General features: G+C 53.3%; 1 protein-coding gene across 1 annotated transcript; it reads right to left on the bottom strand.

The window, feature by feature from the left end:
• Positions 1–3,136: 3,136 nt before the first annotated feature.
• LOC147692857 (uncharacterized) lies at positions 3,137–5,934 on the bottom strand. Its single transcript, XM_086936850.1, has 2 exons — positions 5,625–5,934; positions 3,137–4,873 (listed from the first exon to the last, which is right to left on the bottom strand). Exons 1-2 carry the CDS (start codon positions 5,932–5,934, stop codon positions 3,150–3,152), a joined length of 2,034 nt encoding a protein of 677 aa, XP_086792976.1. The 3' UTR covers positions 3,137–3,149.
• Positions 5,935–17,744: the final 11,810 nt, after the last annotated feature.

The raw sequence follows: 17,744 nt of genomic DNA, 5'->3' as shown, positions 1-17,744 counted from the left end.
TATCCTAAAAACAGGACAGTTAGATGGGCAATTCGTGACTTTTTAAAGTTGAATTTGTAACCCTCTGCTGCGAACCCAAGTTTTATGGTGTTCACTCTTTTCAAGTGAGTATCCAGGTCATCATCTGTGAGATAGATGTCATCGACATAAGATAATGCCTCATCATCATGCATTTGTAGTAACTCTGCTACTCTTGCTGAGAATAATCCTGGGCTATTCTTGAATCCCTGAGGGATTTGACAGCAATTTTTCTGTGACCCCATTATTGAGAAAGCGGTTAAATACCTGCTTTCCGGTGCAATATTTTGACAAAAGAATCCATTAGAAATGTCTAATGTTGTTTTGTTTTTTTGCGAACAGGGGTCCATTAGGATAGCGGACGGTGGCACTACCGAAACGATGGCGGGGCGGAAAAACAGCTTTTTCCGCCCGCTAGCAGTGGAAATCACGTCCGCCACATTAGGATATGTAAACACAGGTCATTTCCCGTCCGCCGCGGAGCGCCTCGCTCCGCCATCAAGGTGCGCCCGCCACCGCGGCGGCTGCAGCCAATCGAGACCCTCCGCCGCGGTCGATGACGTCCGCCCCGCTCGACATATTAGGATGGGCCAAACAAGCTGACGCACCGCACCGGAGACACCGCACAGCTCTAGCAGGCGGAAAGTCTACAGCGGAGCACGCACGCCGAGATCCGACATGAACCCCATGGACCCAGCCCTCCACATGCATCCGGTCATGTACCTGCTGCAACACTATCGCCAGATGGGCCGCCGCGGACGCCGCCGCAGGTACGTCACTACACATATACACCACACTACACACATGCCGACACAGGTCCCAAGCACAACACTGGCATCCTGCTGGGGGGCACAACACATCCACATGGGCACCCACACATCACCCACCTCAGAACAAGGCACCCCACGGCATCCGGAACACACAACGTCGGCCAACCTGCAGCAACGTCACGGTCACGTCACCGCCGCGGTCAACACATGCGCACAATGCAGAAGGCAGGGCAACAGCAAGGCATGGACACATTCCAAACATCACAGCGACACACCACCCCGACCAACACTGCACACCACCCGAAGTAGTCACAGGCCAGGTGCCAATCCCGTGCACCCCCTTGCACATCAACAAGCACTGTAACAACAAGCACAATACACACACACTGCGACACACAACCAGGGACAAAGGCACAGCAGGATTGCCTGACAACGGACACACAACACCAGTGCACTCCCCACAGCCCACACAATTGAATACAAACATTCACACAGGGCAAGACAAAACATACAACAGGCATACAACTCCTGCCTGACACATGTGTGTCTCACACCATACAGGGGCACACATACATACACTACAAACTAACACCCTTCACACTGCACACCTCTGCCACACACATGCCATGTAAGCCATGCCACCAGGACCAAGGGCCAACACAAGACGACCATACACATACACGCCAGGGCACACAGAATGGGAAACACACACCTCATCACATCATAAACATCTACTACACCACAGCACAGCTGCACACCCTGTGCTGCCAGTGTCCCCCAAGGTGACCTGTGAACAGTGTATGCAGCAATAGCAATTCACCCACACGAAAACTGCGTGGCCTGCCAAATAACCATCACAGAGTACAACATCAGCAGGGCCACAATGGACTGAAGAACCTGTCCCCCTGTCTAAAAATCATATGGCCACATACAACCTTGCAATGGTGATGTACAAAATAGACCATGGAACTCAGTCAAACAAGAAAATGACTTTAATCAGTAAGGAGACAGAGAAAACACACCATAATGTACTGTATTTATTCACATATTGCACAGATGTAGCTACACAACATAAGTAGACAACAGCAACTCTCAAAATCATGTGCAAATGCCATAGACTATGCACTGGTGAATCACAATCGGGAAGTGCAAAGTCCTTGGCAGGGCAGGGTACAGCACATCAGAGCAACAGGCCCAGTGTCCTTGGCAGGGCAGGGTACAGCACATCAGAGCAACAGGCCCAGAGTCCTTGGCAGGGGAGAGCACATCAGAGCAACAGGCCCAGTGTCCTTGGCAGGGAAGGGTACAGCACATCAGAGCAACAGGCCAGTGTCCTTGGCAGGGCAGGGTACAGCACATCAGAGCAACAGGCCCAGGGTCCTTGGCAGGGCAGGGTACAGCACATCAGAGCAACAGGCCAGTGTCCTTGGCAGGGCAGGGTACAGCACATCAGAGCAACAGGCCCAGAGTCCTTGGCAGGGGAGAGCACATCAGAGCAACAGGCCCAGTGTCCTTGGCAGGGCAGGGTACAGCACATCAGAGCAACAGGCCCAGTGTCCTTGGCAGGGCAGGGTACAGCACATCAGAGCAACAGGCCCAGAGTCCTTGGCAGGGGAGAGCACATCAGAGCAACAGGCCCAGAGTCCTTGGCAGGGGAGAGCACATCAGAGCAACAGGCCAGTGTCCTTGGCAGGGCAGGGTACAGCACATCAGAGCAACAGGCCCAGAGTCCTTGGCAGGGGAGAGCACATCAGAGCAACAGGCCCAGTGTCCTTGGCAGGGCAGGGTACAGCACATCAGAGCAACAGGCCCAGTGTCCTTGGCAGGGCAGGGTACAGCACATCAGAGCAACAGGCCCAGAGTCCTTGGCAGGGGAGAGCACATCAGAGCAACAGGCCCAGAGTCCTTGGCAGGGGAGAGCACATCAGAGCAACAGGCCCAGAGTCCTTGGCAGGGGAGAGCACATCAGAGCAACAGGCCCAGAGTCCTTGGCAGGGCAGGGTACAGCACATCAGAGCAACAGGCCAGTGTCCTTGGCAGGGCAGGGTACAGCACATCAGAGCAACAGGCCCAGAGTCCTTGGCAGGGGAGAGCACATCAGAGCAACAGGCCCAGTGTCCTTGGCAGGGCAGGGTACAGCACATCAGAGCAACAGGCCCAGAGTCCTTGGCAGGGGAGAGCACATCAGAGCAACAGGCCCAGAGTCCTTGGCAGGGGAGAGCACATCAGAGCTACAGGCCCAGAGTCCTTGGCAGGGTACAGCACATCAGAGCAACAGGCCCTGGACCACACCCACATCGCTAACAATGGTGTACTGAAGCACACCTATGTGTGGCACAGGCGTCTGAGGGTGTTGACAACTCACTCCTGGCTGTCATGTGGAGTGGAACCTGGCTGTGTGTCAGGGACTGCAGGTCGACTTGACTGGTGTGACAGAGGGACATGTGGTGTGGCTATAACAGAGGGCCTGCAAGGTGGAGGGCTGTGCGGACCAGGTGGCACCGTGGCACGTGGAGGTGGAGTCATGCACGCCCTTGACACAGTGTGGGTGGGAGAGGTTGGAGGGGTGCCCTTCCACTTCTTTGGAATATGAATTTGCTTCCCTGTCATGGGGTTGATGGGAAGTGGCGTTGACACCACCTGCACACCCCCCAACTGTTCCACTTCAGGGGCAGACACTGCCACTCCCTCTGGAGAAGTGCTTGATCCTGCAGTACGCTTGTGCTGGCTACGCCTCCGGGCCACTTTAGCCTCTCTGGAAGGTGTACCCCCCACAGTGACCACCTTCCCACTTACCCCAGGGATGGCCATTACACTGCCCTCCTGTCCCTTCTTGCCAGGGATGGCCACTACACTGCCCTCCTGTCCCTTCTTGCCAGGGATGGCCACTACACTGCCCTCCTGTCCCTTCTTGCCAGGGATGGCCACTACACTGCCCTCCTGTCCCTTCTTGCCAGGGATGGCCACTACACTGCCCTCCTGTCCCTTCTTGCCAGGGATGGCCACTACACTGCCCTCCTGTCCCTTCTTGCCAGGGATGGCCACTACACTGCCCTCCTGTCCCTTCTTGCCAGGGATGGCCACTACACTGCCCTTCTTTGCCACAATGACTGGGCTGGTCACAGCAGGGCTTCCCTCCACCTGCCTCGATGTACTTTGTTCTGGGGTTGATGTGGTAGGTGGGTGTGTCCCTGTGTTCACCCCAGGTGTAGTCATGACATCCCACACATCCTCTGTGGGCATAGCAGAGTCAATATCTGGTGATGGCTCAGCAGCATGTGAGCCTGATGTCTGACACAATGTTGTTCTGGCCTTGCTCTTCTGTGACTCCACCTGGTCTGTGCATATTGGGGGGTCCCTGCCCTTCTTTGGGGATGGAGTCTGTGGACGGGATTGTTTGCTTTGGGTCTGAGCTGTGCTCCTAGTGTTGTAACGTTTACTTGATGTATGTCCCAAGTGCTCACTGTCATCTGATGTGGCCACTGACTGGGTGGACGTCACAGGCACCTGAGCTGCAAAGGGGGCATGTTGGAGGGCTGACGTCACTGTACCTGACAATGACAGGAGTGTACGATGTAGGCCACCCACGTCAGAGTGTATGCCCTCCATGAATGCCAGAACCTGCCCTATTTTGTAATCGTGGGCACTGAAGGCATTCAGCAGGGCGGTCTGGCCCACGCAAAGTTGCCGCAGGAGCTCTACGCACTCTGCACTGAGGGCAGCAGGGGGGACAGGTGCAGGTGCTGCGGTGCCATGTGTGAATGTCACACGTCCCCTCTTAGTGACACGGATACGGCCAGCCCCAGAGGAAGTGGATGGGAGGGTGGGCAGTGGCCGTTGGTAGTCAGATGCAGCAGCAGAGTCCCCATCCCCTGTGGCTGCTAACAGGGACTCATCCCCCCTGCCATCAGATGAAGTGGTACTCTGTGTCTCAGCCACAGATTCCTCATGCATACTCCTGTCACCCTCAGTAGCGCTGGTGTGGTCAGTGTCACTTTGCTCCGTCTCACCCTGCTCTGCTGCCGCTGTCGTGCTGGTCTCCCCACCACTTTCAGGATCATGTTCCGCCGTGGTGTCTTCCGAATCTGCATTAGTGACAGAAACATGGTTGTATAAGTGTCATAGTCTGGTCACACGATATCAGAGCAATGCAGCACATGAGAGGCCTAGAGCTACATGGTAACCACCACACCCTCAAATCATTGTGCTGCTACACACCAGTTACACCACAACTGAGCCTGTCATGCGGACAAACAGGCAGGAGTGGACCAATGTCGATGACACACAGCACTACACCCTGCCCATGGATGGTGTTCCCCTAGCCCACATGGACCTGCCCCACGGACATGATGTAGCCACAACTAACATCACCACTTCCAGAGCCTAAAGGGATCCAGAGGGGAATACACACACCTGTTTTGTCTACACATGCCACATTGTCAAATAGGCCATTACAATCACCATGTGCCAATGTGGGTTCACATTGTTGTCAGATGTGTGGGCCACTACCATGCAGGTGCATGCAAAGTACACTGACATGGTGTAACACTCATTAAGTGGACACAGCTGTACAGCATAATAGGGACTACACCCACCATCACAAAGAAGAGTGACCATGTGGACAACAAAATATATGTCAAGGACTGAAAACTGCAGCCAGGAGCTGCAGAGTAAGGCCATGGTGGGCCAATGCCTCATACAGACACACATCACAGTTGCCACTCACATCACATATCACAGCATGGCAGCACACGCACATCACATGTGTCACCGCAGACACAGGCACTCTACACATGCATCCACTCCCAGACAAACTCTCCCTCCCCGGATACTCACCATCACTGTCTTGCTGCTGAAGCCCCTTCAGACGTGCATCCAGGTCTGGATAGGTCACTGCCAGTATGCGTGCCATCAGCGGAGTCATGGTGCGGCGTGCCACACGCCCTGTGCGTGGTACCATCCCCAACTTCATCTCTGCCACTTGCTTAGCCAGCCGGCTGATGTCGTCCCACCTCTTGTGACAGTGTGTGTGTCGTCTGTTTGATACCCCCAGGGCTCGCACCTTTGCTGCTATGGCCCTCCAGACAGCCTTACGTTGGTGTACTTTGAGCTGCAGGTATGAGAGTAAAGAAGGACTAATGAACATTTACACATTGCCATATGTCAGCATCTATCAGTACAGCAGCCAGACACTGAATCAGGACGCACAGTGACCCCCCTCCCTCCAGAACTGGGGGTACCCTCACAAGGCCACTCTGCATGGCATAAACATTAGTGAATGCATGCACACATTGAGCTTCGTAGTCTCCATGATTATCACACTGAAGAATGGTGATTCAACACAAATGCATCGACAGCACTGTATAAATCATAAATTGTACAGGGCATTGATGTGGCATATCCACTAATCAGTGTGCAGCAACTGTAGCATGTAAGTTGGCTGATGGACAAACTTTGGAAGGGCAGCCACTGAACCTACTCTGTGGGGCACACTGACTATGACTACAGGGGCACCCTGAAATTACATCACAAGCGGACACTGTCCAACCAGCTACAAGGCAAATAACCGTTGGTCATGTCTGCCCCAAAAAGTAGCACATCCCACTCACACTTACAAGTATTGGCCTAGGACAGAGTCATAATGCAAAACACACACTCCCACCACCTGCAAACATCTTGTCTGTCAGTGTTTGTCAGCACCACACATCCAAAATAACATACAGCTGCATCATGAATACACGTCTGACACCACCCTGCCCTACAGCTCCCTACATGGTGACTTACCACGACATTGGGGCCACCAAACAGCCGTGGGTACTGTGCCAGCACCTCGTTCACAAGGACATCCAGCTCCTCACTCGTGAATGGACTGGCACGGATCTTATCTGTTCTTGACATCCCTGTGGATATGGCAGACCTGTGGCGGAAGTGAGTTGTGAGGTGTCCCAGGCAGCAGGCTCTGTGAGCAGCAGGAGAGGGTCCCAGGCAGCAGCAGGAGAGGGTCCCAGGCAGCAGCAGGAGAGGGTCTCAGGCAGCAGCAGGAGAGCGTCCCAGGCAGCAGCAGGAGAGGGTCCCAGGCAGCAGCAGGAGAGGGTCCCAGGCAGCAGCAGGAGAGGGTCTCAGGCAGCAGCAGGAGAGGGTCCCAGGCAGCAGCAGGAGAGGGTCCCAGGCAGCAGCAGGAGAGGGTCTCAGGCAGCAGCAGGAGAGGGTCCCAGGCAGCAGCAGGAGAGGGTCTCAGGCAGCAGCAGGAGAGGGTCCCAGGCAGCAGCAGGAGAGGGTCCCAGGCAGCAGCAGGAGAGGGTCCCAGGCAGCAGCAGGAGAGGGTCCCAGGCAGCAGCAGGAGAGGGTCCCAGGCAGCAGCAGGAGAGGGTCTCAGGCAGCAGCAGGAGAGGGTCTCAGGCAGCAGGCTCTGTGAGCAGTGGGAATGTGTGGCTCACTCCCACAGATTTATAGGCCCATGGGATCGTTAGGAAGCTGATAAGGTGCTACAATTGGTTGTCTGGGTCAGCCTTATTCATAAGCATCCAATGACCGGCTCCGCGGCGGCGGCGCGCCGCTTCCGCATTATTCAAATCTGCATCATGCCACATTGAACACCCATGCCATTGGCTGTATGCAATGCACCATGGCGGTGACGCACCGCGGGTGTCCGGGGTGCGCTACCGCGATGGTGCATCATTCAAATGCATCCAATGACCGGCTCCGCGGCGGCGGCGAGCCGCTTCCGCATTATTCAAATCTGCATCATGCCACATTGAACACCCATGCCATTGGCTGTAAGCAATGCACCATGGCGGTGACGCACCGCGGGTGTCCGGGGTGCGCTACCGCGATGGTGCATCATTCAAAAGCATCCAATGACCGGCTCCGCGGCGGCGGCGTTCCGCGGCGGCGGCGCGCCGCTTCCGCATTATTCAAATCTGCATCATGCCACATTGAACGCCCATGCCATTGGCTGTATGCAATGCAACGTACCGCGACTGATGCGGCGGAGCCTAGCCAGCGGCATGGACACCAGTCCATGTGCCAATGGCTACCTTGGCTGGGTAGATGGTGGTGCTGGGGTCACACCGCCAGGGACTGGCGCTAGGTTCTGGCATTTTCGTACACATTGCTGTGTATGTCAATCATGGACAATGTATAAGTGCCATGCAGCTACATGGTGTAGGGCACATCATTGTACACACGATGCCACAGAGCCATTGCATCCACAGGAGGACGCACGTTCAGTCTGAGCCACTTTAGCATGTGTTTGTGCCATTTTAGTAAGGCTTTTGATGGGTGCTGATAATTGACAGACGTCAGGTGCGCTACATAGATGTAGTGAGGTTTAATGTGTTGTTGGTCAGTGCAGACCTTGACCAGGCTGGTGGCACTGCATTGTATCGTACCTGACTTGTGCATAGGGTGACCAACCGTCCGTAAATTTCACGGACAGTCCGTAATTTTGGCTGTCTGTCCGTTGTCCGTGAAGGATTCTTTAACGGACGCCATTTGTCCGTAATTTTAACCGGGCACAGCTTTCCCCCACCTCCCTTCTTGACTCCGATGCTGCATGAAAGCTCAGACCCCCAGCAGCACTGTAGAGGCACAGCGGGATGGCAACCCTCACACCTCCAGCCCTTGATGAGCTGTTAAGAGGTGCTTGAAGGTGACAGAGGGAGGGGCGCAGGTTCAGGAGCAGGGGGCATCCATTCACATGCAAACATCCCTGAATGCGTCTTGTATCTGCTATTTAGAGGGGGGCTCGCACATTCCATTTCTACCCAGGGCCCCAAACATCCGAGACTCGGCCAGATTACACCCCTGATTACACCGAGGCAGCACCTGCTTCTCTTCACCGAGCTTACTTACTGCCACTAATTTGTAAGCAAACCTCGGTTCTTCAAACATGCATAACGTAATACAATAAAGAAATGGCACAATCGCACCCACACTGATTAACAAAGTATGGAGGACAATCAGTTCTCTTAGAGTATCTCCTGTGAGTACTGTATATCACAGTGGGGGATGGCATTTTGGAGCTTGTGCAGGAGGGGGCGAGAAGCCCAAGATGATACTAGAATACTGCATGGCCACCCCTGTGCCCACCCTGGTGGATCACGTTCCCTCTCCTGTGATGACTCCTGCTCCTGTCCCCCATGTTGTGGCTCCAGTCCACCCTCTCCTGTGATGGCTCTTGTCCCCCCCTGTGGTGGATCCTGTCTCTGCCCTGGGTGGCTTCTGTACCAGTCCTGGAACGGCCCCTGCAGCGAGGGTGAAGTTCTTGATGGGCCTCTTCTCAAAAGGGCTCAGCTCAAAATTAATATGGAAAGGTGGGCGAGTAAGTAAGTGAAGGGATGTGTGAATGGCTGGATGAATTAGTGAAAGGGTGAATGGATGAATGAAAGATTGACTAAATGGATAATGAGAGAGGATAGATGGATTGATGAGTGAGGGGAAGGATGATGGATGGAGGGGAAGGATGGATGAGGGGCAGGATAAATGGATGGGATGGATGGATGGGTGAGGGGAAGGATGGATGAAAGGAAGGATGGATGAAAGGAAGGATGGATGAGGGGAAGGATGGATGGATGACGGGAAAGGATGGATGATGAGGGGAAGGATGGATGGATGGATGATGAGGGGGTGGGTGGATGGATGGATGATGAGGGGGTGGGTGAAAGGATGTATGGATGGATGATGAGAGAATGGATGGATGATGAGTGGGTGGGTGAAAGGATGGATGGATGAGTGGGTGGGTGGATGATGGGGGGTAGGTGGATGAGTGAAATGATGGATGTATTGATGTATTGATAAGTGCAAGGGTGAATGAATGGACATATGAGTGAAAGGGTGGGTGTAAGGATGGATGAGTGAGTGAAAGGGAGGGTAGATGGACAAAAGGATGAATAGATGTGTGAAGGAGTGAAATGATAGATGGATGAGTGATAGGGGCAATGGATGGATTCATGAGTGGATGAGTAGATGGATGGATGGATGGGTAGTTGGATGGATGGATGGAAGGCTAAGTGAAAGGGTCGATGGAGAGAGAAAGGGAGGATGGATGGATGACTAAAAGAGTGGATGGGTGGAAGGATTAGTAAGTGAAAGGATGGCTGGATTGGTGAAAGGGTAAATGGCTGAATAGGTGAGTGAATGGATGGATGGGATGAAGAGTGGATGGATAAGTGTACAGATGGATAGGGTGAAAGGGTGGATGGATGGATAATGGAGGATGAGTGAAAGGATGGATGAGGGGATGGATGAGTGAAATGATAGATGGAAGGATACATGATGGGTAGGTTTGCAAATGGTTGAATATGTTTGGAAATGGCTGGGCTTACTTATATACTATTGCGCGACCTCTGATGTGTCTGTAAAACGTACCTATTGTCCTGAAGTTTAGTCCTGAATTTTGACCTCCTATCCTGAATTTGTGTCCTGAATTTTGACCCTTTGTCCTGAATTTTTACACTCACCGTCCTGAATTTGGACCAATGCCAGTTGGTCACCCTACTTGTGCATTCAGAACTGATCATGCACACAACCAGAAGTGTCCCTGCTATTGTGATCATTGTGTTGATGAATGCTTCCACAATGTACATGATGCATTGAGGTCTGGCAGGTACGGCAGATGGGTATGACAGACATGTTAAGTCACATTAGATTTGTGGCTCTTGTAGCTCCATGTCTGCGCATGTCACTCGTTTAATCATTGTATCCACATTATTGTCACTTGGGTATTGTCACTGGAGAGGCCTGCCCTCTGTGTGTAGCTATTGGGCAGCCATGTAACCAGATGTGCCATGCAGCTTTCTGGCCATTGTTTTTTACCCATTACATCAATGATGTTTTGTGCTATGGCCATCTCATGATGCTTGTCATTGACCTATTGTTTTTAATCCTGAACTAGGAGGAGGCCAGAACTCCTACGTCGGGTGATTGTGCTTGAGGACATGGAGAATGAGGCAATCATCAGGAAATTCCGGTTGGACAGACCGACATTGAAGATCTTGTGTGATCTATTGGAGCCCCACCTGCAGCCTCGCCGTCACTATCCTACGGCATTCACACCCGCCCACAAGGTAATGGCAGCACTACACTTCTTTGCAACTGGTTCCTTCCAGGAGACCGTGGCTAACGCTGGGGGAATGTCGCAGCCCATGTTCAGCATGGTGCTGAGGGATGTACTCGAGGCCATGATGATCTATCGGAATCGCTACATCCATTTCCCCCGGGGACATGAATTGGCTGCCGTTAAGGGGGACTTCTATCCACTTGGGCACATCCCACATGTAGTCGGTGCGATAGATTGCACCCATGTGGCTCTGGTGGCACCGCAGGCGACGGAGCACATTTTTCGAAACCGGAAACACTACCACTCCATGAATGTGCAGGTGGTGTGCCTTGCAGACATGACAATTTCACATGTGTGTGCTAAGTATCCCGGTTCCGCACATGACTCTTTCATCATGAGGAACAGCATGGTGCCACGGATGATGGAGAATCTGCATCCCGAACGTGCCTGGATTGTGGGTGAGTTACACAACTGCTATCGCGTGCTGTGTGTCACTGCCTTTACTGTGGCCGTACAACATTGCAATGTGTATTTTTTTTTCCACAGGGGACTCAGCTTATCCCAGTAGGCCATGGCTGTTGAGCCCACTCCGTAATCCCCAGACACCTGCAGAGATCCGCTACAATGAGGCCCATGGCAGGACACGACGGGTAATTGAACGTACTTTTGGGCTGCTGAAGGCAAGGTTCCGGTGCCTTGACAGGACTGGAGGCGCACTTGCATACTCGCCTGGGAAGGTGTGCAAGATCGTTGTGGCATGCTGTATGCTACACAACCTGGCCATCCACAAGGGGGTCCCCCTGCTCCTGGATGACGGTGAGGAACCAAGGCCACAACCTGCTCAGGGACCTGAATCCAGTGATGAGGAGAGTGGAGAGGAGGAAGGAGTTGACCAACGGCAGCAGCTAATCCAACGCTACTTCACTTGAAGGTGTGTGACGAGTTACAACGTCTACATAGTCTAGTGTCTTAGCTTATCTTATGAATGGTTATGCGCAGATGTTCCCAATAGCCACATGTTCTGTCACCTATGTATGGGATTGTTGGAATGGACGTTACGTCCGGAGATGTATTATGGACGGCATTACAGCATTTCAGATAGACACTGTGTAGGGTACCTGTGATAATTAGGATATTTGTGGATCAGTGATCTGTGTGTGTTGCCACGATGAGACCAGTGACTGTAGTTCTGTTGTGTCTCCCTAGGTTCTCCAGCGTGTTCCTGCCCTGCATACTGTACATCATGTTTACATATCATGGACATAATCATCATTGTAAATTATGCACTAAAGAATTCACTACACAAAATCTGGATTGTAAGGTATTTTATTTACGGGGTGGACATGTGAATTGTGCGTGAATATTTACAGGAAGGTGGGGAATGAGCAGTGAGTTGACAGTCATGGTCGCTGAGATGCAAGAGTAGACACCACATGAATGTGGTGACCCAGTCCAACAGACAGGTGCCATTGCCAAGGCAATGTGGGGAAAGATAGTCCAAAAGAGTCAATGCAGTTGGGGAGAGGGTTGTCTTCAAGGCTGGCTCCGTGACTGGCGTGTGGCAGGTGCTTGGCTTCCAGAGACTCCCAGGCTCTTCTTTGGACGCCCCCTAGATCTTTTTGGCGGTGGGGGGCCTGCTGAATGGCCAGCGGCGTCAGAGGACTCGCCCCTCTCTGTTGGCGCAGGGGAGGATGGTGGACTGGCATCCTGCTGCACAACAGGAGGGGATGTCGGTGATGGTTGGGACACAGGCCTGTCCCTCTGCAACGCCACTTGCTGGCCCATGAGGTCCACCATCTGTCCCATGTGGTTATTGATGGACCTCATCAGCAGGATGAGCTCCCTGAAAAATTCCTCCGACCGGCCACTTTGTCCCTGGACCTCTTGATAGGCATCCACAACTCTGGTGAAGTGGTCCAGGGATGGTGTCCACTCCGCCTGAGGTCTGGTGTTGGCCCTGGCCCTCCCACCTGCTCTGCTGCCACGAACCTCTTCCCTCGCCACTGGTGCGCCACGCACTGGCTCCCTGCCCTCCACAGTTGTTTGTGTGGGCTGGTCATCCCTAGGGACAGGGAGGGTGCGGGAGGTGGTACTGGTGGTCGTGGTGGTGTTGGTGGCAGTGGCTGCGGTGGTGGTTGCGGTGGAGGCAGAGGCTGTGACAGCAGGGGTCTGCTGCGTTGTCGTTGCAGCAGAGGTGGTGGTGGGGAGGATGGGGGCCTGGGACCTCTGGGTGTGTGGAACACCGGATGTGCCGGGCTGGAGCTCATCGTCCATACTGTCCTGGGAGTCTGCATCTGTGAGTCCATGTGTCGGAGGTGGAGACTGGCTCTGCGGGTCGTTGGTGTTGTCCCCAGCAGCGAGTTCTTCATCACCTGTGGAGTAGATGGGGAGTGGTCAGTGTTTGTGTCATCTGTGTATCATCAGCTGTCTGTACACTAGTGCATTGTGCTGTCATCAGTTGTACAAATCATGGCAACATCGTGTTACATTACATAGTGGATAGTTAGATCATGGTGTCCTAAAGGTTGATTGTCTATGCATTTTGTACAATAGTAAATCGATTAATACACACACACTTCATGAAGATAAACGGTAGTTACATACCTGTAAGGTGAGCGTGCAGGGTATAATGGCTGACACTTTCTCCTGGGTGGGGCAGGCCTCCATGCTGCTGGGCTGTGGGACAAGGGGCATGCTGGGAGTAGTGGTACAGGCCTCCCTCCCTCCCTCCCTCGCACCCAGAAACACCCTCCAAGTGCAGATGGCTACCAACCTGTAAGTTTGTTTGTTACACAGTGCAATGGCTGACACTTTCTCCTGGGTGGGGCAGGCCTCCATGCTGCTGGGCTGTGGGACAAGGGGCATGCTGGGAGTAGTGGTACAGGCCTCCCTCCCTCCCTCGCACCCACAAACACCCTCCAAGTGCAGATGGCTACCAACCTGTAAGTTTGTTTGTTAAACAGTGCAATGGCTGACACTTTCTCCTGGGTGGGGCAGGCCTCCATGCTGCTGGGCTGTGGGACAAGGGGGCATGCTGGGAGTAGTGAGACAGGCCTCCCTCCCTCCCTCCCTCCCTCGCACCCACAAACACCCTCCAAGTGCAGATGGCTACCTACCTGTAAGTTTGTTTGTTACACAGTGCAATGGCTGACACTTTCTCCTGGGTGGGGCAGGCCTCCATGCTGCTGGGCTGTGGGACAAGGGGCATGCTGGGAGTAGTGAGACAGGCCTCCCTCCCTCCCTCCCTCGCACCCAGAAACACCCTCCAAGTGCAGATGGCTACCAACCTGTAAGTTTGTTTGTTACACAGTGCAATGGCTGACACTTTCTCCTGGGTGGGGCAGGCCTCCATGCTGCTGGGCTGTGGGACAAGGGGCATGCTGGGAGTAGTGGTACAGGCCTCCCTCCCTCCCTCGCACCCACAAACACCCTCCAAGTGCAGATGGCTACCTACCTGTAAGTTTGTTTGTTACACAGTGCAATGGCTGACACTTTCTCCTGGGTGGGGCAGGCCTCCATGCTGCTGGGCTGTGGGACAAGGGGCATGCTGGGAGTAGTGAGACAGGCCTCCCTCCCTCCCTCCCTCGCACCCAGAAACACCCTCCAAGTGCAGATGGCTACCAACCTGTAAGTTTGTTTGTTACACAGTGCAATGGCTGACACTTTCTCCTGGGTGGGGCAGGCCTCCATGCTGCTGGGCTGTGGGACAAGGGGCATGCTGGGAGTAGTGGTACAGGCCTCCCTCCCTCCCTCGCACCCACAAACACCCTCCAAGTGCAGATGGCTACCAACCTGTAAGTTTGTTTGTTAAACAGTGCAATGGCTGACACTTTCTCCTGGGTGGGGCAGGCCTCCATGCTGCTGGGCTGTGGGACATGGGGCATGCTGGGAGTAGTGGTACAGGCCTCACCCCCACAAACACCCTCCAAGTGCAGATGGCTACCTACCTGTAAGTTTGTTTGTTACACAGTGCAATGGCTGACACTTTCTCCTGGGTGGGGCAGGCCTCCATGCTGCTGGGCTGTGGGACAAGGGGCATGCTGGGAGTAGTGGTACAGGCCTCCCTCCCTCCCTCGCACCCACAAACACCCTCCAAGTGCAGATGGCTACCAACCTGTAAGTTTGTTTGTTAAACAGTGCAATGGCTGACACTTTCTCCTGGGTGGGGCAGGCCTCCATGCTGCTGGGCTGTGGGACAAGGGGGCATGCTGGGAGTAGTGAGACAGGCCTCCCTCCCTCCCTCCCTCGCACCCACAAACACCCTCCAAGTGCAGATGGCTACCTATCTGTAAGTTTGTTTGTTACACAGTGCAATGGCTGACACTTTCTCCTGGGTGGGGCAGGCCTCCATGCTGCTGGGCTGTGGGACAAGGGGCATGCTGGGAGTAGTGAGACAGGCCTCCCTCCCTCCCTCCCTCGCACCCAGAAACACCCTCCAAGTGCAGATGGCTACCAACCTGTAAGTTTGTTTGTTACACAGTGCAATGGCTGACACTTTCTCCTGGGTGGGGCAGGCCTCCATGCTGCTGGGCTGTGGGACAAGGGGCATGCTGGGAGTAGTGAGACAGGCCTCCCTCCCTCCCTCGCACCCACAAACACCCTCCAAGTGCAGATGGCTACCAACCTGTAAGTTTGTTTGTTAAACAGTGCAATGGCTGACACTTTCTCCTGGGTGGGGCAGGCCTCCATGCTGCTGGGCTGTGGGACAAGGGGCATGCTGGGAGTAGTGAGACAGGCCTCCCTCCCTCCCTCCCTCGCACCCACAAACACCCTCCAAGTGCAGATGGCTACCAACCTGTAAGTTTGTTTGTTAAACAGTGCAATGGCTGACACTTTCTCCTGGGTGGGGCAGGCCTCCATGATGCTGGGCTGTGGGACAGGGGCTATGGTGGGAGTTGTTGTACTGACATTCCGGCCCCATACAGGCCTCCTCAGCAGAATGGCTGGCTACATCTTGTTTAGGGATGGACAGTGTATTGGTGGTTGGGTATTGCAAGGAGGTAAAAGTCAATGTGGTTGTCTGTACTTACCAGCCTCCACTCCCCCGGCTACTCCTGTGTAACTCTCAGGTAGCAGGATACCAAGCACCTTCTCCTCCCATGGTGTGAATGTCTTCATTGGGAGGGGAGGGCCACTGCCAGTCAAGTTTGCCACAGTCCAGTTCTTGCTCCTCTTCTCCTTGACAACCCTCTTGAGATCATGCCACCGCTTCATGATCTCCTTCTTGGATCTTGGGGTGGCCCCAACTGCATTAACCCTTTGGACAATCCTTTGCCACATTTGTGCCCTGGTGGCTAATGGTGTCTGTTGGACTAGGTTCCCAAATAGTTGTGGTTCTACTCTCACAATCTCGTTGACCATGACTGTCAACTCACTCTCTGTGAATTTGGGCATTTTTTGTGAGGTCATGGTGTGGGGTGTTGAGGTGTTTGTGGGTGCAGGGGTGTGTGGGTGCAAGGGTGTGGTGATGAGGTGTGTTCTGTGCTGGGGGTTTGATTGTGATGGTGTGATGGTGGTGTTGATGGTGGTGGTGGGTGTTGTGTGCGATTTTGCCTCTCTCAGATGTGGTGTGTGGCCTTCTGTTCTGGGAAGATGCAAAGGATTGTGGTGAGTGGAGGGTGTGGATTTGTACTCAGCTGTGTGGGTGTGTCCAATTGGATAGTGGTTGTCAGGTGTGTAGTGGGTGTGGTTATGTAGTATTGTGTATTTCTTTGCCATTTCTGTATCTGTGTGTGTGTGTTGTATGTATTTGTTGCTGGGCTACTTTGTTTATGCAGTATTTTGCATCGCTGCGGTGCTTTGACATCGACCGCGATGGATTTCGTGTTCGTCCGCTGCGGTGACTTTGCTGGTGCTTGTCCGTCATTTCTCCCATGCACTCCTGCCTTCGACCGCGGCGGTCGGTGCCTGCCGGTCCGCCCGCGCCACCCTCGGGGATATCGTAATTTCCTGTGCGGTGTCTCCGCTTTCCCTGTGGGCGGTGTTGTATTTCCAGCTGCTTTTCCGACCGCCGCGGTCGGAGTTTTGTCATCACCGCACACGTCGGGCGGTTTCATTTTCACCGCTACCGCCGCGGTCGGTCTCTAGTGGCGGTCGATCCTAATTTGTCTGCCGGTTGCACCGCCTCCATGGCGGGCGGTTGTTTCCCGCATCCATGGCGGGCGGGGTGGTTTTCCGCCCGCTATCCTAATGGGGCCCTATGTTATTCATTTTTCATTTGAATTCTTTATTCGATGATTAAAAATCACCATAAAAGTACAAACAGTCATTATGCATTGAATTCATTTCTTTAAAAACAATCAGTCAAATTAGCATATAGCCCAATATGAATACAGCAACAAAATCCCCATAAAATTAGTAAACATTATAATCCATTAAACCCAACCACTGAGTTTTCATCATCATCGACCCCCCCCTCCTCTAGTTACTCTTAGTCGTACAGCTACTTTAAAAAAATTAATTATACAGCACAATGTTAGTTGGTCCGCGGCTTGTTGTAAGAAAATCAAGGCCTCTTTTGCACCTTTAATATTCGATCTTTTTAAAATATCTACCAAAAATCTGCGTCTGGGTTCTGAATAAAATGGGCATATTCATACAAAATGAAGGGAATCCTGCGGAGACCTATTGTCGCAACCGCAGGTTCCCCTCTGCTCAATAGTAGGTAGGTACCCTAGTGGTGATCCCAATAAATAAGGTAAAAAATTGAGCCTTAAACGGGTCATAAAGAACCTTTCCTGTGCATTATGTAACAAATATAAATAGGGTTCCATTCCTTCTGTTTTCTTTACAAGGTTGTATGCGCCCACCGTGGTTTTAGCCAATTCTTGTTCTACTCTTTGTTCGGCTCTGAGCGCAAAGAACGCCTCTTTTACAGTTGTCTTATGCTGAGGGAT

The sequence above is a fragment of the Lissotriton vulgaris genome, chromosome 9 (genome assembly GCF_964263255.1).
Source record: "Lissotriton vulgaris chromosome 9, aLisVul1.2, whole genome shotgun sequence".
NCBI lineage: Eukaryota > Metazoa > Chordata > Amphibia > Caudata > Salamandridae > Lissotriton > Lissotriton vulgaris.
The sequence above is the reverse complement of the archived record's forward strand: the minus strand, read 5'-3'. Positions and strand labels throughout refer to the sequence as shown.

What these genes read in the sequence shown, in the direction of transcription:
- LOC147692857 (XM_086936850.1), bottom strand. Translation starts at nt 5,934, where the DNA reads ATGTTCATTAGTCCTTCTTTACTCTCATACCTGCAGCTCAAAGTACAC. An exon ending in TCAGCAGCAAGACAGTGATG is followed by an intron (nt 4,874 to 5,624) that starts GTGAGTATCCGG and finishes TCACTAATGCAG; the next exon opens with ATTCGGAAGACACCACGGCG.